Source organism: Fukomys damarensis, unplaced genomic scaffold (assembly GCF_012274545.1).
Source record: "Fukomys damarensis isolate Sample0158 unplaced genomic scaffold, DMR_v1.0_HiC HiC_scaffold_2, whole genome shotgun sequence".
Classification (NCBI taxonomy): domain Eukaryota; kingdom Metazoa; phylum Chordata; class Mammalia; order Rodentia; family Bathyergidae; genus Fukomys; species Fukomys damarensis.
Window position 1 is genome coordinate 6790675 of NW_022900914.1, and position 23277 is coordinate 6813951.

A 23277-nucleotide genomic window follows, 5' to 3' on the forward strand; every position below is an offset into this window, starting at 1 on the left:
TGTGTGTGGTGTGTGTGTGTGTGTGTGTGTGTGTGTGTGTGTGTGTGTGTATGTGTGTGTGTTTCCATAGCAGACCCTACACAAGTGGCCATGGGAAGGGCTCAGACCCAGGCCAGAGACAAGGATCTCATCTGGTCCCACCACTGCAAACCAGGGCCATCTGTCCTGCCCCACTTGTCAAAGGGCTGTCCCCTTGGAAGATGGAACAATGGATGGAAGCCACCCAGAAAACATCAATACTCTTAGATTGTTGAGCCCTGGAAGGGGCTGAACATGTGTGAGGGACGGCTCACAGCCACCCCATAAGGAAGGCAGCAGAACTGACATCCTCCAGAGGAGGGACGTCCAGGTGTTCAGAGGCCCCACACCTGGTCCCAGACTCCCAAGCGTCCACCCTTGCTCCAGAAGAACAGGCCCTGCTACTCTTGGGACACACCAAGGATCAAGAGTCCTTACACTGGCTCAGAGCAAGGGGGACAGGCAGGGAACTGTGGAGACATGCCAGGACACAACTTCAACAGAGGGCGACAGTGGGATTCACCACCTACTAACAGAGGGGAAGACAGAGTCCCAAGAGCTGAGGTTAGAGGTAGCTTTTCCTATGGATGCTCACAGTTTGGGGGTCCCCAGGCAATCTGTGGGACCCTGCAGGGAGTCCCATCAGCCTGATGAAGTCCCCTTTGGCTGAATTAAGCCCAAACTGGAGTTCAGCAGAAGAGCGAAGAGGTCACCTCTTACAGGGCTGTGAAGATACAAGACCACCAGCTCCATGGCCCAAAGCCACACCAAGGATTACCCAGTGATGCTCACTCAGAGGCTGAGCTGGTGGACGGGAACTGCCATCTCCAAGGCCCACGACGTCACTGGTTACTGAGCACTGGAACACAGCGCAGTGTTGTGTGTCTGTGTGGGCAGGATGCCTCGTGTCTACAGTGCCTCCAGGAAGCTACCAGACACCCTGGGACACAGAAGCAGCTAGAACAGAGTGGTACAGGAACTTGCTTGAGGACTCACAGCTAGTGAGAGGTGGATCCAAAAAGGCACCCAGGCTTTGGTCTGCCTGCACGGCCAACCCCTCACAGCTGCACAGATCTGGGGTTTGAGCTCCAATACCATGGTGGTTGAAAGCTGGGTTTTGAGAGCCACATTCTCTGGGTTCAAGTTCCTGTCCCACCTCCAGAATCTAAACTCTGTAAGCCTCAGTTTCCCCACCACCAAAACAGGGATGCTGATGGCCTCCACCAGCCTGATGTTGGGACTAAGCCACATGGAGACTGCATGGGGCAGCACTCGGCACACCAGAGCTGTCACTCGGGGCAGCGCCTGCTACTCACTTTTCGGTCCTCCTCCCGCTCCAGAGCGGAGCTGTTGTTGTCCCCGGGGCCACTGGAGGGCATTGTGGGCAGCTGGGCAGTGGGCGGCAGGCTGGGGCTTCGTGGGGCTGGGGGGCTGCTGGGCTTTGGAGAAGGAATTATCGTGGTCTTAGCAAGCAGGAGTTAAAACTTAAACATAGGTCTCGGTGTTGAGTCCCCTGCTGAGACCTGCCTCTTCGTCCTGTGAGTTTGGGCTTTTGATGGCTCCACCTGTGGGGGAAAAGAAGCAGGTCAGCAGGAGGGAATGCCAGGACCCGGGTCCCACCTGGCCCTCGACCCTCGGCCTCTCCCTAAGGTTAGGCCACAGCCCGGGGCCAGCCTGGTCTGAGGCCCCCTGTCTCTGACCTGACCTCCTGTCCTCACCAGCACCCTGAGGGGGAAACCGAGGCAGGCCCAGGCAGCAGCACTGGCTCGCTTCCCTCAGGGTGCCTCCTGCAGCGTGGAGCAGCCTGAGAGCCCGGGGGCAGCAGCCGTCTCGCCAGAGCCTGTATGTGCTGTGGGTGCCACTTCTGGGACTTAGCTGCCTCCTGCTCCTCCCTTCTCTTCATGCACATCCGTTCTTCCCTTTGAAGGCTTCCTGCACCCTGCCTCCCACCCCAAGCAGCCCCTGGGAAACCCCAGCCTCCCCCAGAGGCCCCCCAACCAGGCTACATTTTCCTTCTATCTGTCCTCACCCGACCCCCCACCCCCACACTGCTCCCCCCACGTGGAGGAAGTGAGGGCAGGATGTAGTGAAATGAATGTCACCTCACTTCAGGACTGAGACTTGAGCCGGGCTGAAGGGCTGGTTTGCTCTGCTCTCTAGGGGCTGCCACAGTGGGGAGAGGCCACAGCCTCGGTCAAGGCCACTCCAAGGGAGGGTGTGAGCAGCTCTCTTCCACACCCCACAACTGGCCCCATTTTTCTTCAAAAGTGAGTGGTTAAAATTGGCCCTCCGAATCCCCACAGCTGAACTGTAAGGGCTTTTCCTCCCTGCTCCAGGTGTGGGCCTCAAGTCAGTGAAGGAACAAAGCCAGAGCCTCAGGCCACAGCTGGGGTAGGGGTGTCGCCTTTGGACAGACAGGAGCGGAGTTCTCCAGCTCCCACCCCCAGGCCACTGCGCCAAGCCCCTGCCTCCGATGAGCCCGACAGGGAGGGGATTGGCAGCAGTGGGAAAGTAGGAGGCAGGCTGGATCCAGGCCACCCACACCCTTCCCTTCCAGTTCCCGTGCCGCTTCCCCCACTCCCCTCCCTCTTGGGCTTTTCCTCCCATCCCCCCCACCAACCCCCAGCCAGGGCTCCCTGGAAAACCAGAACTGGAGAAGGCACAGGCCTGGCTCTCCCATGGGCCCATCCCCTTCCCCGGCGGTGGGTGACTGCCCCGGAGCAGCCCAGGTTCTGCACCAGATGGAGCAGAGGAAGCAGGAGCTGGGAGGAGCGCTTAGGGCCCTGACAGGAAGGACCCCGTGACTTAGAATCCCAGACTGGCCGCGAAGATCCCCTGGCCCACAGCTACATCCTGAGGAGACCCCATTGTGGTGCATCTTAGTTTCCACACCCTCGAGCTTGGCAGGGTGCTGGCTCAGTGAATGTTAGCTGCCCAAATGCGTGAGAGCTTGGACAGCAGCAGTGACAGTGGCTTCACTTCTGACCCTGTGCTAGACACGTGACACCCATGTTCCTCTAATAGTATTTTCCTAGTACTGCCAAGAGTACTCTGCCTGGTTCACAGCTGAATCTAAAATTCAGAACAGTTAAAGCTTCCTCGAGGCCTGAGCCCAGTTCTCTTGAAGCTATGAGAGGCAGCCTGGTTGAGTCGGCAGAGGAAAGTTCTGGTCCCAACCAGGGCTTCTTTGGGCCCTCACTTTCCTCCAGGCACAAATTAAGAAATAAGAGTCAGTCCTAGTGCCGCTGAGCCCTACGAACACCAAAGGGATACCCGAGCAAGTGACCAGAGGTGCTGAGACAGGAGTCTTTTAGAGAATTTCTGACCCCAGAGGGAAATAAAGCCAGCAGGAAAAGCAGAACATCACAGTGCTCTGAATCCAATGACAAGCACCCCAGAAAGGAAAGGAAATGTTTCTTCCACCTCCTCCTCCTCCTCCCAAGTCCCTGACCTCTGAGTTACATAGCTGTCCTCCCAGAAAATGCAGCTGACCTGGCTGGATCCTAGGTCCCTTTGTGTTGCTCAACGGACCAGTTGCGTCCAAGGGTGGCCCTCCAAATCTCTCAGTGTCATCTAAAATCATCCAGTATGTGGCCAGGCAAGGCATGTCCTGCACAACACAACTCCAGGAGTCCCATTCGGTGGCCTTGACACAGCACTGCCTACCTCCTTTGTGAGCCGTAGCCTGGCGGTGGGAGGGGCCTGCCCCGGGCCATGGTCCCTGTCCAGCCCTGTGTCCACTACGCATCACGGCCCCACTGCTCCAGCACTAGATCATCCCTCCCACTCAGGCCAAAGACGGCACCACAAAAAGTTCTCACCATGGGTCCCACGACCTGACTAGCAGCTTTCATTCTCCCCTTGATGCACTGCATGTCCACAAGGACTGTGAATAATATAAAACAAAGAGTCAGAAAAATGTTTAAGGAATCCCATCACGAAAACATCGCTGATGTGGTCTCAGCCATCACCACTTCAGTCACCCAAGCTGTTGTGGAAAAATAACGGGGCTTTTGACTATAGCCACGTTTCATTACCTTCTTCAGTCTAACCTAGTAGAAAGATTTTCAAAGAAGATGTAAAATCACAAGATTAGGCTGTACCAGAGATGAAAGAAACACTACTAACACATTTTTGAGTTCTGGAAAGCAGACCTGTGACAGCCTAATTTGAGACAGGAGTGTAAAAGCGGATTTACAAAACAGAGTCCTTAGCAGACACTTTACAGTAGCACCAGGCACTCTGGGACCAGGGTGAAGAAGATGCATGTGTGAAAATAAGAGGTTGAAAGAAAGAAGTAGAATCCCTTCTCCTACTCCTGCAGAAGTTTGAAGGTTAATTCACATTCTCCAGAGGGTGCATAAAATAAGTGGTCACTGCACAAAGAGTTGCTTGTCACATCTGCGGGCAAAAGTGATATATGAAGCCAATGACAAGGTAACAGGCTGATGTTGGGCTGGGGATTTAGCTCAGTGGTGCCGCCACCTGCTTCGCAAATGCAAGGGCCTGAGCTCGAACCCCGGTATAAATAAATAAATAAATAAATAAATAAATAAATAAATAAATAACTGGCTGCTGTGGGGTCCCCCAGGCTGCTCCTCTACTGGGCTGGAAACTAGTGGGGGCCAGAGCTTGACCTTCTCTTCAGAATCTAATCGGTCTAAGAGAAGAGGCCTATGAATGCCAATACTGCCATCAAGACCAAAACGGGGACAGAACAACTTTTCAAGTCAACCAGTGTGGACCTGAAAGTTGACAAGCCCCACCATCATGCTCAGAGCTTTCAACCAGCATTTTAGTCCCCTATTCATAACCCAGAAAGGAGCACCAGGTATTCAAGGAAGCCTCTACCTTGGAAGACAGAAACCAAAACAAGTAAGTCAAAACCAAACCCAAACAAAACACAGCAACAAAAATACTTGGAGAAAACAGACCAGGTTGTGCAAAGAGAAGATATTACATCCATAAAACAGGAATATGATGCATTAAAAAAAATACACAGCAAAAAAGAACTACAAATAAAAAAATCATAGCAGAAATGCAAAACTCAACAGACGATTGGAAATAGAACTACTACATGATCCAGCAATTCTAGTAGTGGGTATATATCCAAAGGAAATAAAGCAGTATGTCAAAGAGACATCTACACCCCTATGTTTGTTACAGCACTATTCTCAGTAACCAAGATAGGAAATAAATCGAGGCTAGGTGCCCATCAACAAATGAATAGATAAAGAAAATGTGGTATATGTACACAATAGAATATTATTCAACCATAAAGAATAAAGAACTACCATTGGCAGTAACATGGAAGAGTGTGGACAATATTAAGTGAAAGTCCATGTTCTCACTTGTATGTAGGGGCTAAATTATTGGCCTCACAGAAGTAAAGAGTAGACTAGTGGGGGTACAAGGACAGAGGATGGTTATGGGTATAGGGCTGAAGTTGGGCAGGAGGAATCACTTTTAATATTGGATAGCACAGTAAGGTAGCTGTGGTTGACAACAATTAACTGTATATTTCAGAATATTAGTAAGAGGATTTGTTTGTTTGTTTGTTTTGAGGCAGAGTATAGCTACTAGTTCAGGCCAGCCTTGAACTCACTATGTAGCTCAAACTGGCCTCGAACTCACAGCTGTCTTCCTGCTTCAGCCACCCAAAGGCTGGGATTATAGGTGTGCACCACAAAATCTGGCAATAAGAAATTAGAAATTAGAGCCGTGTGTGGTGGCGCACGCCTGTGATCCCAGCACTCGGGAGGCTGAGGCAGGAGGATCGCTGTGAGTTCGAGACCAGCCTGGGCTACATAGTGAGTTCCAGGTCAGTCTCCACTACATAGTGAGACCCTGTCTCAAAAAACCAAAAAAAAAAAAAAAAAGAAATTAGAAATTAGAAGCAAGTTTATGAATATGCCAATTAACCTAATCTGATCATTACATCTTACAAAATAAGTACTGAACTACCCACTGTATCACATAAGTATGTACAATTACTGTGTCGTATAAAAATGGTTAAAAATTTAAAACTTAATAGAATGAGTTCATTAAGAAGGAGGAAAAACAAACAAACAAAAAAACAAAGCAGGCATGGTGGTGCAAATCTGTAGTCCCAGCTACTCAAGAGGCTGAGGTAGGAGTGCCTGAGCCCAGGAGTTCAAGGTCAGCCTGGGCAACATAGTGAGATCATATCTCACACAAAAAAGAGAAAGATAATTTCCCAGAAATGAGACCAAAGTTGTCTGACCCAGTCAATCCTGTTAGTGGTCCCTCATTCAGGATGCAAATGAAAATAGCCCCACACTGGGTACACCAGACCAATACCCTCAAATTTATATTTTGTTGTTGTTGTTCTGCTTTTTGAGGCAAAGTCTTGCTGTGTAGCTCAGATTGGCCTCAGACTCAGGGCAGTCCTCCGGCTTCAGCCACCCAGTTGCTGGGACTAGAGTCATGCGCACCACACCCATCTCCTTCAAAATGCTGAAAGATTAAACAAATCTTAATTCTGATTACAATTCTTTCCCCTTAAAAATTATCATGAGAGTGTGAGGATTTTTAGAAATGAATGAGGTGTGCTCAAAAACTATGGTAAACGTTTAAATTTTAAAAATTTACTATAGTAAAAGACATACTGCCATCAATTCCCCTCAAAACACTCCCTTCAGGCCCAGGGATTTATTTAGCTCAGTGTTTCCGCCGCCTGCCTCACAAGCATAAGGTCCCCAATTTGATCCCTGGTACCAAAAAAACAAAATCAAAAAAAAACTCCCCTTCATTTCAGACACACTCATCCCTGCTACTTTCCGAAGCAGTTCTGGGAGTGCTCTTTCATGCCTTTAACTGTGCTGTTGTGGCTGGGTCAATATCCCAAATCAACTCAAAATGTTTACCTCATTTTGACTTTGGGGAAGAGCCAGAAGTTTCACAATGTCAGATCCAGGGAATAAATTGGGACAAAATCTTGAGGGCACACCATAAACATTTTGTTTTGTTTTGTTTTTTGAGACAGGGCCTCACTATGTAGTGGAGACTGACCTGGAACTCGCTATGTAGCCCAGACTGGTCTCGAACTCACAGCGATCCTCCTGCCTCAGCCTCCCGAGTGCTGGGATTACAGGTGTGCACCACCATGCCCGACTTTGATAAACATTTTTATTTGACAGAAATTGCCATAAACATTTTGAATTGATTCAGGACATCGAGGCAGCCACAAAAAGGCACTCATAAAAGGAAACTCCCAGAACGGCTACACAAGAACGATGGACTAAGTATGTCTGAAGAGCGCGTGTGGGTGCATGCACGTGGGAGATGGTAGTTAGAGGGAGGTTAATGCAATGAGGCTTTTAGAATAGTACAATCTTTTCTTTTCTTTTCTTTTTTTTTTTTTGTACCAGGGATCGAACTCTGGACCTTGGGGTTGCAAGGCAGGCAGTGGGACCACTGAGCTAAATCCTCAGCCCCTACAATCTTTTATTTCCAACTTAAACATTCACCGTAATTTTTCTCACACTTCTTATGGTCTCATGCCATTCTCTCAGGAAGCCGAGGAAGAGGTCCTCTAAGCCACAAGACATCCAGCACAGGAGAAAAGGGAAAGAGGTCTGGAAATTGACAGATATTGGTCCTGGAGGATTTGCTCTAACTAGGAGGATGAACTGAGCAGGAGGAAGACACATAAGCCAGAAAACAGGGTCTGCAATCCCACGGTAAAGGGACTTCCAAGAATGAGTACAGACAGAAGTCACGGAATATCAACTGCAAGCCACATGCCCAGAGTGAAAGAGAACACATGACTGAAAAAATGGGACTGGAAATTCTTTACCTGTCTTGACTGCTCTTACAGAAAGCCACACTGATGACTACTACAAGGTGTGGTAGGAATCAGCAACAGGTACAAAGGAAACAAAGCGAGTTTAAAAAAAAAATAACACACACACACAGTAATTACTAACTTTAGAAAAAACGATTATAGTATACTAGAAGGCTCAGCTGTGGACAATAGTTGCACTGACATAATGTGAGCACTGCGTGTGGATTTAACAAATTATACGCATGCATGTATACACACATTCATTTCATATGTACCACAACATTAATGGCTTAAAACAACACGAATGTTTTATCTTGCTCTTCTGCAAGCTGGCCATCCCAACGGTTCTTTACACTAGGCTAACTTCAAAGCTTTTTTTTTTTTTTTTTTTTTTTCTGGTTCCGGGGATTGAACTTGGGTCCTTACACTTCCAAGGCAGGCAGCAGAAATCACTGAACTAAATCCCCAGCCCCTAACTTCAAAGTTTTAACAGGGCTGTAAGGAAAATCTGCGTTCTTGTCTTGCCCAACTTCTAGAGTCTGCCCCTGAGCTTCTGACCTCTTTCAGCTCCAAAGCCAGTAAGGCCAATCTCTCTCCCACTGTGTTACTGTGACTCTGCTTCTGTCTCTTCTTCTCTAACTTTCCTGCCTTCATCTTTTACTTCTAAAGACTCTTGTGGTTACACTGACCCACCCAGATACTCCAGGATAATCTTCCCCACAAAGGTCCTTAATTTAATCATATCTTCCAAGTCCCTTTGGCCGTCTAACACGTTCACAGGCTCAGGAATCAGAACAGGGCCATCTTTAAGAGGCCACTACTCTGTCACATGCACACATACACAAACACTAATGTGCACATAAACATTTCTGAAAATGGAAGGGCACTGGTAATAGTAAACCTACCACAAAATCTATTTAGAAAAATAACTGGGGATGAGAAAGGTTAGCCATATAAGAGACTCAAATAAATAAGAAAGCAGTGGAAAACGCCCACATAAATAAGGAATATGGCCACTACTCCGAAATGTGAGATGTAACATTGCTAGAAGAAACAGCCAAAAGGATTGAAAGTTTTCTGTAAGAGGAATAGGCAAGGAACAACTGCATTTTGTTAGATTTTCATACTATTTCACTGCTTAAATGTATGTGCTACTGTAAATAAGCTTTAAGAGGGAATGGGTTCTGCTGCCTGCCTGGCAAGCGCAAGGTCCCAAGTTCGATCCTCAGCACCAAAAAAAAAAAAAAGGGGGGAATGGGGATAGGAAAGGGGGTTCACACCCTCTGCAGCCCTTGTGGGTGTCTGGCCTCCACTTCCTCCTCTGTAAATATGAGAGTCGCTGTGGCCATTCCCTCTTTCGATGAAACCATGAAGCCCCACGGAGTAACCATCACCTCACACCCACAGGGTTCCATCACCAGTTGCGAAAACCACCTCCCTCTCGGCCCTCTCACGAAATATTGTCCTCCAAATACATCCTTTCCCCAAATCCACAGCACCACGCACAGTGCCTCCTTTCCTTCTATTCCCCATACACTCAACTGCCCGCATCCTGCTGCCACCTCCCAGCCCCTTCACTAGTTCTATCTTAGAGAAAGGACCCACGGTTCAACCTTCTGGGGGGCTTGTGGACCATCCCACCCAGAGTGGAGCCTTCCCCAAGCCATGTCCTCCTTCCTCTCCAGCCCCAACCTCCCGGCACCCACCCCGCGGACCACCACCTCCTCACAAGGCCCAGCATTATCAAGTATCCGCATCCACAATCAGATCCATCAGTATCTGCAGACCTAAACCCTTGCACCACCAGAACAATCTGCGCGTCATGACCCAGCGAGCCTGTTCCCGCCACCTCCAGGGATCTAAATTTTCAGTCGAGGGAGTGGAAAACAGGGATAGCGGGATCTGGCGGTGCTGGAGGACCCCGCCCCGCTGGGACACGTGACCGGGGAGAGCCAATCGGGGGCCCCCTCGGAACTTTTTTCTTTGGCGCTGCTAAAGGAAGTTAACGGGTCGTATTGGGTGGAGGGCTGTGAAGTGCAGTCATGTGGCCACACGGAGCGTGCTGGGCCCACAACAAAGCCAAGAGGTGAAGACAGGGATTAAACATGGCAGTTGTCTGAGCCTCCACATCTGGCTATACCTGAAGGGCAGATCTCTGCACTTCCGGTAATGTGATCTTTTACTACTTCCGCTGTGAGCAAGGGCCCGCTGTGAGCGAGGCTGAGTCATGGCTGACACAGGCTTGAGTCATGCACTAATCTCAACCTCTGAAAGACCCTCAGGGGAGGCCGGCAGCATGGGTTCAAACCCTAGCCTTCTTATCAGCTCTGTGACCTGAAGCAAAACTGTGCCTTCCTTTTCTCAGCTGTAAAACGGGAGTAAATTATATTACTTGCCTCGAAGGGCTAATGTGAAAATTAAAATGGAAAGCATTAAAAATGCTTACAAAAGTGTCTGGCATAGAGAAATCACTCAATAAACCTTAACGATTATTAATCCTTGTCACATCCACCCACAGATTTCTCTTTGTTGAAACCCCTGGAGTGCCCATAAGTGGACATCACTCAAGCAAAAGCTTGTACTTATTAAACTCCTGCAACATGCCAGGCCTTATGAGTAAAGCTTTCCAATGTCAACATCTCATTAATCCTCACACCTCACCCCTACTCTTTGAAGTGGGTACTATTTTTAATCCCCATTTTCCAGATGAGAAAAATAAGGTGTAGAGAGGTTACTAAAACTGCCCAACGTCTTGGTAAGAGGTGGAGCCAGACACAAATCCAGGGCTGTGTCGCCAGTTTCCCACTCGATCATGCGCTCTCACAACTAGCATGTGAAGTGTACTGCATAATTTTGGGTACAGTCTTGTCAGAAAACATAGTTCCCAGTTGATCTCCCTTTCCTGGTAAGGCTTATCTCCAGTAGGAGAGGGGAGAGGGTGGTGGTGCGCATTGCAACCTTCTAATCACAGTAGTCAATGTCCGGTACAATGCAGGAGTTATTTACTATTTATTCATTTAACCTGTGAGGGTCTCCCACGTGCCAGGCAGTATGCTCAAGGACATGCATTGTCCTATGTGATACCCAGTAACAGTTCTAGAAGTGTATAAATTAGGTTCTTTTGATGTCCCCATTTCATAGAAGAAACTGAGGCTTAGAGGAGTTTATTACTTCTCCAAGGTAGCAGAGCTAGAAAGTCCCAAGGCACGATGATGAACCCAGGATTTTCTAACTCCAGAGCCCTTGCAAACACTGTGGCACTCAGAGAAGCAGTCTAAGCTTGGACCCCAGAGGAAGCTCCACAATCTGTGATCTGTGCCTGAGGTGGCCCCACTCCCATTAACAACCTCATGGCCAACTTTCCAATTTGAGCTAGGGAAGAGGTACAAATGGGTCCTGTGGATGATGGAAGGAGAATCTTGTGTGTGCTTCCCTACCTGTAACATTTCCTGGATTCGGGATTTAGCTCAATGGTGCTGCACCTGCCTCACAAGTGCAAAGGTCCTGAGATCAATCCCTGGTACCAAAAGAACATTATCTGCCAAGGTGGCTCATAACAAGATCCTGGCCTGGTGCAAGCTGGGAGCCACCAGAAGGCTGAGAAAGACACCAGAACCTTCTGGAGGGAGATGTCTAGTGGCCAAGTCTTTCCCCCCTCTCTCTAGGTCACAAGACTGAGGGTAGGTAAAGGAAGAAGTGCAGGGTGAGTGGTCTTGGTACCACTTTTGGGTGAGATGGTTTCATCATCCCATTGCTTTGACTTTCAGAGACATCATTTGCACCCACCCCACAAGCTACCCAACAGAATATCAAAAGCCCCTCAAGACAGAGCAACAGTCCTGATATCTTATCCCCATTTTAGAGCCCAACTGTCTGGCTCAGGAGACACAATGAGATGACTTGAGGCTCCCACAGCCTCCTGGCAGCCATGGCATCACCATCAGAGGCAGTGCCAGCAGGAGCATTTATGATTACTCCACACCTGCTGCCACTATGACAGCCACGGGGTGGGAATGAGAGTGAGTCACAGACTCCTCTGCTCACACTAATGGTAACCATGACACAGCCCCAAAAGCAAAAGGAAAAAGATTTATACCCAAAATAGACAATGTTGAGGAAATGAAGTTGTTTTCTGGAGCCAAAATGAGCCATCAGAGACTTCCATAAAGGAGCATTCATTGCCAAGTGTTACACACAGAGCCCCATCTGGGACTATGCGGACTTGGTAGTCAGATGGACTTCCCATGACCTGGGAGTCAGGGACACAGGGTGGTCAGGCGACAGCCTGTGAGAATCAGTCACATGGTCCCTGGCAGGTTCTGTGGCAGCCATGGGCACGATCTGACCCTGTCTTCCCTAGGAAATGGCCCATAAGCCACACCTGTGTCCTCTACTCTCTCAGCCTTCTTCAGAGAATGTTCCACACTTGCCAGCTCCACAGCCTCTTCACTAACTCTCACCTTAGCCCCTTTGGTTTGGTTCTTTCTCCCCATCCTATTCCTCTGAACTTCTCTGCAGTCATGAATGCCTTATTCCACAGGAGAAGAACACTACCATCGGGGAACCCCAAAACAGTTCCACTGGAAGGTAACACATCTGCCGTGACCAGACATCATTCCGTGGCCACTGAATCAACAGATAAAGGAGCTACTCCACTGTTCGGAGTAGCTGGTCCTATTTACAAGGAGAAATTGGATGCTGACACAGAACAGAGCCAAGGAGACTAGATCTTGAATCCAGGGGATACTCTCAGGGGATGCCCCAAAGTAATGGAAGATGACACTAACAACAGCAAAAGCAGGACAGCTGAAGACTCAGATCCTTCAGGAATGAAGGTCTGGTCCACCCCACCAAGTCAGTGATGCATGATCTGCTGAGACTGGCGGAATGCAGAGGTAATACAGTGAGTAATGGGAGAAGGAAACCAGATAGCAAACGTGGCCTTGAATGTGGCCTTGTGAACAAATGCAGAAGTGAGGACTAGAGTAGTTTTGCATATCTTCTATTTACTTGGTATATGTTTATTTGCATATATGGTTACAACTATCTTCCATTTTTCTCCTTCCGATTATTTTCTATACAAGCTGTTGGCAGTTAGCATTATAATTTAGTCTTTAGGTAGCAGATTGTTCAGTGGGACTGTGAGTTTGAGAAGTTTTTGTTTCTTTGTTTTGGTACCAGGCATCGAACTCAAGACCTTGTGCTTTCAAGGCAGGCATGGTGCCACACAGCTAACTCCCTGGCTCTGAGAAATTTGCTTTTTGTTTGTGGTATGGGGGATTGAACCCAGGGCTGTTGAGTTTATTTGCCCGGCCCTTTTAGAATGTTTATTTTGAGACAGGCTCTCACCAAATTGTCCAAGTGGAGCTCAAACTTGCAATCCTCCTACCTCAGCATCTCAAATACAGTAGCTCGGAGTACACAAGTTATTAAGGTAGCCAGGGACTGATACACTGGTTACTGGGACTCCGCATCTGGGCAAAAGGGTGAGAAATTCACAAGAAGGGTAACTCTTTTTTTTCTCCCCCCCAATACCAGGGATGGAACTCAGGACCTTGCCCTTGTGAGGCAGGCTTAGCTAATCCACTGAGCTAAATCCCCGGGCCCTAGGATGACTCTGTCTTGACAGATAGACAACTAGTTATTTTGCTGTTGTACAGAAATACAGATGGGTATAAAGGCTACAAATGGAAGCTGTGTACAAAAGGGATGGATTGTGCCAGTTCTCAGTTTATTCACACTTTATTGCATGCTCTGTGAAAATGTAAGTGAGACCTTTAGGTATTTTTCCTTTGCTAGCTGGCACAGCATTAAACATTGTCGGTGGAGAACACTGGAGAAGACACTGAAGCAAGATGGAGGTCTCCTTCCTAGATCCAGGATGCTCTCTTACAGCGCTCCCACATGATATACAACTTCTCTAGCAGCCAGATCCTGCAGTCTGGACATTTTCCAGTGTCAGGTTCTTGCAGGCGGTGAAGATTCCCAGGCCCCAGCTGCTGTACTGTTACAGCTTCTCCAGAACCTGGTTCTTACAGCATGCAACTTCCCAGTGTCCAGCTCCCGAGGAGCACCGGTCTCCTACGATGCAGACAGCTACCCCAGCCCCTGGCTCTAGTTGTACATGATTGTCCACAGCACCCAACAGCCAGCAGCTATACCAGGCTCCCGTTAGGGAGTTTAGGGGCAGGGTGCTTCCAGCGAGATGCCTCCCCCATGAGCAACTCCCCCTGGATTTTCAGCAAGTTCCCCAACATGGCACAGTGGTTCCTTTGCCATGCAAGGAGCCATGGCCGTCTTCTCCACTGAGGGCTGGATCTCAGCCCCAGGGGCTTCTTCCTTGGGCATCTGGTAACCACAGGGATGATAGCTGTTTTCCATCTGCCATTTCTGTACTCTTTGGAGTCCTTCCTACTAGCCAATCCCCCATTAGTCTATTCTGTTATAGTTAATAATTCTTTTTGCTAGATTTCCCTTGTTCAAAACACCATGTGGTTTCTCTCTCCTAGATGAACCTGACTTGACATCGGCACCCGTGGCCTCAAAAGGCCCCTTCCCATCCTCGTGGTCCTTGAGCTCAGTTCGGCAGCACTGCCAGCTAATCGCTCCCCGCTTCAAGCACTCACTCAACAGTCACATGCTGGGTGCTGCTGCTGAGCTGGGCCCTGGGATGAAGAGAGGCCCTGCTTCTGAGGGTTTTTGGCACTCTGTGCCCTCATGCTTCCTCTTAGCTTCGTGTCGCTGGTTTTCCCTCCCTTGGACTCTGCAGCTTTTTGTCCAGGGCTGCCTGGGAGTCTTGCCCACTTTGTTGCTCAGGGGATGCTCCAAAGGGTCACCAGCGTTTCTCTAGTCTCTTCTCGTAAAGCGTCTGAACTTAAAAGACTGCAGACCTCCTCCTTCAGGGACTCCAGCTTTATTTTCCATGTATCCAGACCAGAGAGATGGCTTTTAGTCACCCAAAACCTCGCTCTTCTAGACCCATGCTTCCTAGGCGCCTTGAGCTTCCTGTGGAGCAAGCTCCACTTTCTAGCTTCACCTACAAGATAGAAGTGGCTTCCCCTGTAGCTGAGCTGCCTAAACCCTGGAGAGATCTCAGCTCCCACTTTCCCTCTCAGACACCACGTCCAGTAGGCACCTGATCCCCAAGCTTCTCTTGTCCCCCAATTCCCTCCAGGCCCTGTACCACTGGCACAGTGGCCTCAGTGGTTATCCAGTAGTGGGTCTCCCACTGTGACATCTGTACCTCCACCCCCGCTTTTCAGCAGAGACTGTTCTAACGCTGATGTGCTTGTGCTTGCACAACTGTGTGAATGCGGTATACACCATCGAATTATATACCTACATGAGAGAGTTGTATGGGACGTGAACTATACCCTAAAAAGTGAATCAAGCAATCTGTCTATCTGTCTGTGATGCCAGTGATTTTCACACATCGTAAAATCTAAATCCTGTTCTGGTCTTACACCAATGGCTGGCTACAGATTGACCTTGGCCTCTCTGGCCTCACCCACCCCATCTCTCCCAGCTGACCCCTTCATCCTAGGTAGTCATCGCCGGCTGACATCTTTTTCCCACAGTTACTACTCACACCACTCTGTCCTCTGAAAGGAAGGCTCCCTCCTAAAGGCTCCCCAGACCCTCAGTCTGACATCTCCCTTTCTTGACCGCCACCCAGAAGTCTTTAATCAATTTCTGTGGGTGGTTACTCAACACTTACGTGGACGTGTCTATTTTCCCACACAGACAAACAAGGTCAGAGTTCTCGGGCTTTCCTGCCTACCCCCAGCCCATAGCTGGGCACCCTCCCGCTCTACCCTCCTAGTTCCGGGTGACCCTTGAGGTAGAGAGAACCGTGTGAAGTCACTCCCAGGCAGCTGCAACATCCCCAGCACAGTGCTGCAGTGCCTAGAGTGACCCCCCACAACCCCCATTCCGGGGCTCACTTGGTGGAGCCCCCGAGGTACTACACCAATGGAAAAGCCATGAGAAGCTCTGAGACTCTGTCTGCGGTCCCCAGGCCAGGACTGACATCTGCTCAGGTGTCTGCAGGCCATCCTGCCCTGGATGGCAAGGGAGGGGGCCATGAAGGTCCCAGGGTACCAGTGAGCCACAGAAAAACAGAAAGGGGCTGGTCTCCCACCCCTCCTGGCCTTGGAGTCTTGAGTTCCTGGCTTGCCTGTGACCAGCCTGTCTCAGAGGCCATGGACAGGACTGCCCCACACCCACTATGCTATTCTCTTCCTAGACCAAAGGACGTTAGCTGACCACCCAGCTGATCCCTCCCATGTGAAAACCAGCAAGGCCCGTAAGGGTCTGTAAGGCCCGGGACTTGCTACTGGAGCTCAGCCCCCTCTCCACTCATGAGAACAGAAAGGAACTCTGCCCTCAGAACTTCCCACGGTGCCCTGGTCTGCTTTCTCCTTGCCTTCCACTCCCACTGGCCCAAAGCAAGCCATTTATGGAGGGCATCAAGGCAAGGAGGAAGAGCCCCAGGATTCTGGGCAGCAGGTCCCAGAACAACTAGCCATTCCCCCAGCAGCCTGCTGCAGCTCATCCACCCTTCAGCTCAACCAGACCGCACCTCAGGAGCGGGCCTCAGTTTCCTAATCTGTAAAATGGGGTGAATGAGAATCCTTTCCTCATAAGTCTATTTTAAGATATGAAAAACTTGAGTGCACAAGGCGCCTGGTAGGCACTCAATCAATGTTCATTTAAAAATTACTATGTGATTCATGATGAAAGGCCAGTAACAGGTTGTTGGGCAACCTGGACTCTAGCTTAAGACCCCATCCAGAAGCAGGCAGCACTCACTCCCAGAACGGCTGCTGTACTGAGCCACAGTGGTGACTGTGGTGTTAGGGTCTCTCCAGTGATACGCGCACAGATACCTACAGACGTGAAGACACAGATGCATGGAGGAGAGACCGAGACAGAGATGCCCACCCACAGACAGACATGCAGACATGGAAACACACAAACACAGGCCCAGGTGCACAGGCGGACACACAAACGCATGGATGTATACAGACACGCTTACAAATGAACACAGATGTATACAAAACACAAGCACACAATGCAGATGCAGCACACAGAGACACGCACAGGGATGAACACGCACAGAGGGACAGACACAGACACACAAACACAGATGCAGCACACAGAGACACGCACAGGGATGAACACGCACAGAGGGACAGACACAGACACACAAACACAGATGCAGCACACAGAGACGAACACACATGTGCACACAGACACAAACAGATGCACAGATGGCGCACAGCGACACACCCAGGCACACACACAGATACACGGACCCGTGAGCACAAACACGCGCACACACAGACACACAGACGTGCACATACAGTGTGAACAACCCAGGCGCACGGCCACCTGGAGCTGCAGGCCTGGGGGCCCCGCGCAGGCTCGCACTGACACATTTCACCTACTGTACGGGCCAGAGAGGCATTTGGAAAGCAGCTTGGGAACCTCATAACCATTCATAACATTGTTCCGAGAGAAAATACAAAACATTGCCCTATAAACAAACATTTGCAATAGAATTCCTCCAAAAGCTGGGAATTGCCTGTACCAGAAAACTAACAGAGCAAGAAGAGAAAAACCGCATAAACTTGATTTGCCTCTGCAAAATTAATACCAATTACGAAAACCTTTATGTGAACTGCTTACCATTTACACCTAATTACCATGCAGCACAATTATGCATATCATTAAGGCTATGCTGGATTAATTACACTGTACAGTTCATGCGATTACACCGCCACACCTGGAGTTCATGTAGGCCCAGCTTCCGGAGGACCAGGCCTCGGGCTGCATCCTTGCATGGGGCCTGGCCACACCAGAGAAACATGGGTTCCATGCTCAGATCGACTGCGGACCCCACACAGGCTCTCCTCTGGCTGGAGACTGCCCGATGCATGCCAGGCCAGCCTCACCAGCACGGAGCCCTCACGGAGCACCGGTCCCCCAGGGCCTCCAGAATGCAGAGGCTGCAAAGGTTTCCTATGGGCACGGCTGCAGGCCCATGGCCACAAAACAGCCTGTCAGCCTGTACTGCCAGGCATGGGAGACCCGGCCCTGCTGTCCCCTGAAGTCTGGCCAAGTCACCCCTAAGCTTGAACCCTGAGCCAGCTACAAGGCAGGGCCCCAGCTGTGGTCTGGGCCAGGCCAATGTTTGTCCTCCTCGGGCCTCTGCTGTCAGACCACCCCTTCGTGTTATTAAAAAGGAAAAGGAACTGCCGGGCATGGTGGCGCACACCTGTCATCCCAGCACTCGGGAGGCTGAGGCAGGAGGGTTGCTGTGAGTTCGAGACCAGCCTAGGCTACATAGTGAGTTCCAGGTCAGTCTCAACTACATAGTGAGACCCTGTCTCAAAAAAACCCCCCACAAAAAAGGAAAAGGAAGTAACCTCCAACTCCCACTCTCAGCACGTCAAACACACTCAGGTGACCCAGGGTGAAGGAAAAGAACTGGGAATAAGCAAGTCACAGGAACAGAGAGCTCACAATGTCTGAGGAACAAGAGGGGACAGACCCTTGGGGTGGAAAAGCACCAGAGGAAACTCAGTAAATGAGAGGGAGGGAGGAGTGGACATGTGGGGCTGCGTCTCCTCCGTGCCAAAAAGGGAGCACACATGGTTGGATCTGAATCCTCAAACACCTGTGAAGCCAGCTGGAGAAGGGTTCTTTGAAAAGATGGGTGAAATAAAACATCCAGGTTTAGTGCAAGATGCAGTGTTCCAGGCAAACAAACAAACAAATCACAAAGCTGCAAACGAGGTTATGTCCACTTCCCAGATGGCAACACTGAGGCTGAGTGGCTAAGGATGCAAGGCTAGGGCGTAGCAAAGCCAGGGAGACCGCGCTCCACCCAGGATCAAGGGGTCAGCACTGACCACATGCCTCTCAGTGACGCTGACAAGGCTCGAGCCTTTTCCTAGAAAGTCCTTGGTAACACCCATCAGATTATACTTCCTGTGACACACGAGAGACTCATTTCTGAGAAAAAGGTTTTGTATCGGTTTCTCTTCGTTCCAGTACCTGGGATCGAACCCAGGACCTTGCGCTTGTGAGGCAGGCGTGGCACCACTAAACTAAATCCCTGGCCTCTTTTTCTCCTTGTTTACTAGAAATGCTGTCCCCGGCTTGTCCCTCCTCTCTAGCCAGACCTGCTCTGAATGGAGAGTAGCCAGAAGGCCCACAGCCTTACATCAGCTTCCAGTCCACAGACAGTTCGCAGAGCACAGTGACACTGGCCCAGGCCACGCGGCCAGGGAGTGGAAGGACAGGGTCTGGGCCTTGCCACTTTGCTTTTGGGGGAATTACTACAGCAGAGACCCCCATTCAGGTCCCCTAGCCTGAGCTGCCTCCCTTGAGCATCTATACTGAGGTAGGGCTGCCTCCCAGCCATGGAGCCAAACGCTCTGCCTCTCTCCTCCGTCCCACCGGACGTCCCCCCAGGCCCTGTGCCTCAGGCTGTCACCTCCTCCTGCACACCTGGCCCAGGTTGACTCCCCCAAGGAAATCCTACCTTCTTTGCATCCCCAACTCCGATCCTGCCCCCCTGGGAAGCTCCCCTAGAGTCCCCATCCACACAGCTGTGTGAGCCAGATATCAGAGGGCCAGCCCTGACGCCCCTCTCTCTCTTCCACCTGCAACCTCCTGCTCTGTTTCCAGGTGCTGTGTGAAGCATGCCGTCCTCCGAGGCCACACTGCTGCCCTGCACTTCTGCACTGGCCTTGTACCCAGGCTCCCTGCCACCAGCCTCACCTGTCCCCTTTCTCCTTCTGGGTGTCCCAAAATGATCTTTCTCACATACAAAAATAGTCCAACACCCACCCATGGCCAACATCCCAGCTTTCCGGGGCCTGGCCCAACCTGGCCTCTGACCTCCTATCCCATCATGCCCTACTTCTAGCCACGTCGGGCCAGAACATGCCCCCGCTCACTAGCTAACTGCTTCCCGCCATGCACTCAGCTGTCTGCAGAAAGCCCTTCTGGCCTTCCCTCTCCCGGAATCAGGCTTCTTTTCGCTGGCCCTGGGTGCCCTGTGCCAGCTCTTTCTAGCTGCCTACACTGTGTCCACCCTCACCAGCCTCCTACCTGAGCTGCCAGTGTCCTGGGTCTCATGTGTGTAGCCGGTGCCTAGCACCCAGGAGGCCTTTCACAGAGTGGGTGGATACACTGGTGGGCCGGATGCAACAGTGCTGCCAGCCTGCCACCTTAGGGCCCGACCCTCAGACGCCAAGCTGCTGAGAGGATGACGACAAAAGAAAACTCAGAGGGATCTGCCCAGCCCTGCTGGGTTCTTCAGCTGAGCTTTCAGTACCAGGGAGGACTCTCAGGCCACCACCAGACGGGATGGGAACCTCAGGCCAGTGACTGGATGGCAACAAGCCACACTGCTGCTGGGAATAAAACCATTGGGAGCCACTGCTATATGCCAGGCCTGCTCTGGCCTAGACCCTCCCAGGCCTCCAGGTCATGGAGCAGCCAGCCCTGCCAGTGGCCCAGAACCCAAAGGAGAGGCCACTGGCCTGTCTGGCCCTGAAGAGACCACAGGGCCCATGGGAACAGGAGCATCTCTACAGCCAAATCTTGGCTTTGCAGCGGAAGAAACAGAGGCCCAGAAAGGCCAACTCCCTGCTGGCACTGGGAAAAGGGACCTGGATCTGACAGCCAAAGCTGGAGCTCAGACATCTCTGTCCTTGCCACTCTGCCGCCACCCCAGCCCAAGTCCACTGTGGGCTTGGGGTCATTCTTGATGTGGCCCTCTCTTCCCTTCACCCTAGGGAGGATGAGGAGGACATGCCATTTGTGTAGGGTCTGACGGTGCAACAGGGCCTTCGGGGGCTGCCCTCACCCTGCGCCACTGTAGGCCGACCCCTGCGTAAGGAGGAGAGTCATGTCAGACTGTTTCTGCAGCTGTCGTCGCAGTCTCAGGCTACACCTGGAAGATGAGGGCCCTTCCTCAGGCCCGAATGGCGCAAACACCTGGCTACTTGAAGCTGTTCGGGGCTCTCAGCAGCTCAGTCCCAGCAAGGCTGACGAGCCAGTCCCCCCCCCCCCACGGGAGGTCTGCCTGGTTTGCCAGGCCCGTTTGCCCTGGACATCTGTCACTACCAGCCTGGAACTAAGGGGCTGGTCATCTGCGGAAGGGCCATCCCTGCGCTGGCCTCCATGCCCGGGTCCCTTTGTTTTTTCCGTACCTTACCCTGGCGGGGGCAACAGAGGCAGCTTCAGCGGGGAAGGGAGCTCCAAGAGGCAACCAGGGGAGAGGGGCTGCAGAAGGGAATGTGGGTGCTGTTGCCAAGCAACTATCCCAAGTCCCCTGGGCCAGCAAGGTGTCTGCAGGCAGTGGAATTGTATTTGCTCCTCCCTCGCCCTCCATTTGCTGTCACCTGGGCTGCTGCCACCTGCTCAGAAGCCCCAGATCAGATCTGGACACCAGCTGAGCCCACACACCGACGAATTCCCCAGCTCCCTCTCTGTCCACCGGCAGGACCCCCCAAGCCCCACCGTCCCCCTTGAATGTGCTTCCCCGGTGCTTTCTCTGTGCCTTTGCCAGCACCTGTGCGTCCTCCCTGGGCTAGGCTAGTTATGTCTCCAGCTCCCGGGGAACCGTCTGGCCACAGCAGTCCCCCATACTGACACCTTCGGGAAGACCTTCAGTGATCTGTTTCCTAGTCCGGATCAGAACTGTCCTCTGCCTCTGGGGGGCCAGGCAACAGGTAGCTCCTATTCTCTGCTCTCAGCCAGTCCCTTCTGGGCCAGGCTTTTAGCCCACACACTCTTTAGAAGACTTTCTTGCAAAGGGCAAGGTTACCCAAATGACCTTGCCACATCTCTAAGCCAATTTTTGTCCATTATTTAAAAGAAAACAATCTACCCATCAGCCCTGGGGTAACTTGAATTTTTTTTCATACTTTTGGTTGTACTGAGGATCAAACTTAGGAACTTGCACTTGCAAGGCAGGTGTGGTGACGAGCTAAATCCCCGGTTGTTGTTGTTTTTTTTTTTTTTTTTTTTTGAGACAGGGTCTTGCTATGTAGTTCAAGCTGGTCTTGAACTATGTAGCCCAGGCTGGCCTCAAACTCGCAGAGATCCTCTTGCCTCAGCATCCTGAGTACTGGGATTACCACACCCAGCTTCATACTTATTCTTATCCATAGGCTTTCAAAAGGTGTGGCTTTCCCCTTGCTGTCTGATCACTCTCAAGAGTTCATCAAATTCTTCATTCCCAGAATCCTACTGGGTCTGTTCTGCTGCCATCCCCCTACACGCTGTTTCCTCTTAGTAACTTTTCTCCCATTGACCCCTAGCCCCGCTCCTGGGCTAAGATTCCCCACTGCTCCAGGCTGTTTGAGTGGAGCCCAGTTCTACACTGAGCTCTCTGTCCCTGCATAGCAAAAGTTCCTGGATAAAATGTTTTTATGACCTTTTAAAAAGGTGTGGTTTTATTGTTGTCATTAAGAAACAAACACATGTTCATTTACATATTTTCAAAGACTACAAAAATGCACAAAGTAAGGCAAAAATCTTTGTGGAGGTGGGTTGGTAGATATCCTTCCAGGACAACTTCTTCTGTGCACGTACTAGACCATTAATGTGAGTAACTGCATATATTCTAAAGGAATTTTACAAAATGAGATTACACTATGTATGCTGCTTTTTTGGGTAACCCAACACCAACTCATGGATATCTAAGAATAGACACCCTCCCTACCTCATTTCAAAGGCTTATGGGGAATCTACTTACATTCCCCTTTATCCACAAATGTATCTGTCCTTCTGAGTTTATGGAGTTAATTGTCCAGGACCCTTCCTTTGGAAGCCTCCTCTGGAACGTTCTGGCTGCTGGATGTCGGAGGGTGGGGGAGAGGCATCCCTTGCCTTCATGACCCTTGCCTAGGTCCCCTGGGGAACTGGGGGAGCCCATTCCAAGGCCACAGTCACTCATGGTGACAGCCCACATCCAACAAGAGCTCAGCAACCACCAATGTAATCCTCAATCACGTAATCTTAGCCCCAAGTAACTTTGAACACTTTCAAGTAAGGGTCACTGGAGCCCCGGGACCGAGCTGACCTATCTGGCCTGGAATCCATCTGCAACAAGAAGGGCGCTAGACTAAGAGCCAGGAGGGTCCTCTGTTGAACCTCTGTGCACCCAGAAGGGGCAGCAAATGACTGGCTCAGACTTAAAAATGACCTTGACATTTCAAACAGAAAGAGGCAGGATCAATAGGGAGGACCCCAAGAAGACAGATTAGGGACCAGTCACCGGGTGAGCCTGGTGGTACCCGCCTGCAATCCCAGCATCGGGGAGTCTGAGGATCACTGTGAATTCAAGGCCAGCTGAACTACACAGCGAGAATCTCTCTCTCTCTCTCTAAAAAAAAAAAAAAAAAAAAAAAAAAAAAAAAAAAAAAAAA

The 23277-nt window shown here is 50.6% G+C and overlaps 1 protein-coding gene across 4 annotated transcripts in view; it reads right to left on the bottom strand.

Annotated features, from left to right (window-relative positions):
• Window positions 1–23277, bottom strand: part of Dnmt3a (DNA methyltransferase 3 alpha) — a 99038-nt gene that overhangs the window by 69402 nt on the left and 6359 nt on the right. Inside the window, exons 1-3 of one of the 4 annotated variants that reach the window (XM_010604853.3) lie at window positions 9613–10097; window positions 3840–3904; window positions 1335–1583 (exon numbers count right to left, since the gene is read on the bottom strand). In XM_010604853.3, the coding sequence (XP_010603155.1) occupies window positions 1335–1397 (63 nt within the window). In that variant the 5' untranslated portion in view covers window positions 1398–1583; window positions 3840–3904; window positions 9613–10097. Of the gene's footprint in view, window positions 1–1334; window positions 1584–2125; window positions 2573–3839; window positions 3905–9612; window positions 10098–23277 lie in introns of those variants that run through there. The other 3 variants (XM_010604852.3, XM_010604854.3, XM_010604856.3) reach the window with 3 other exon arrangements.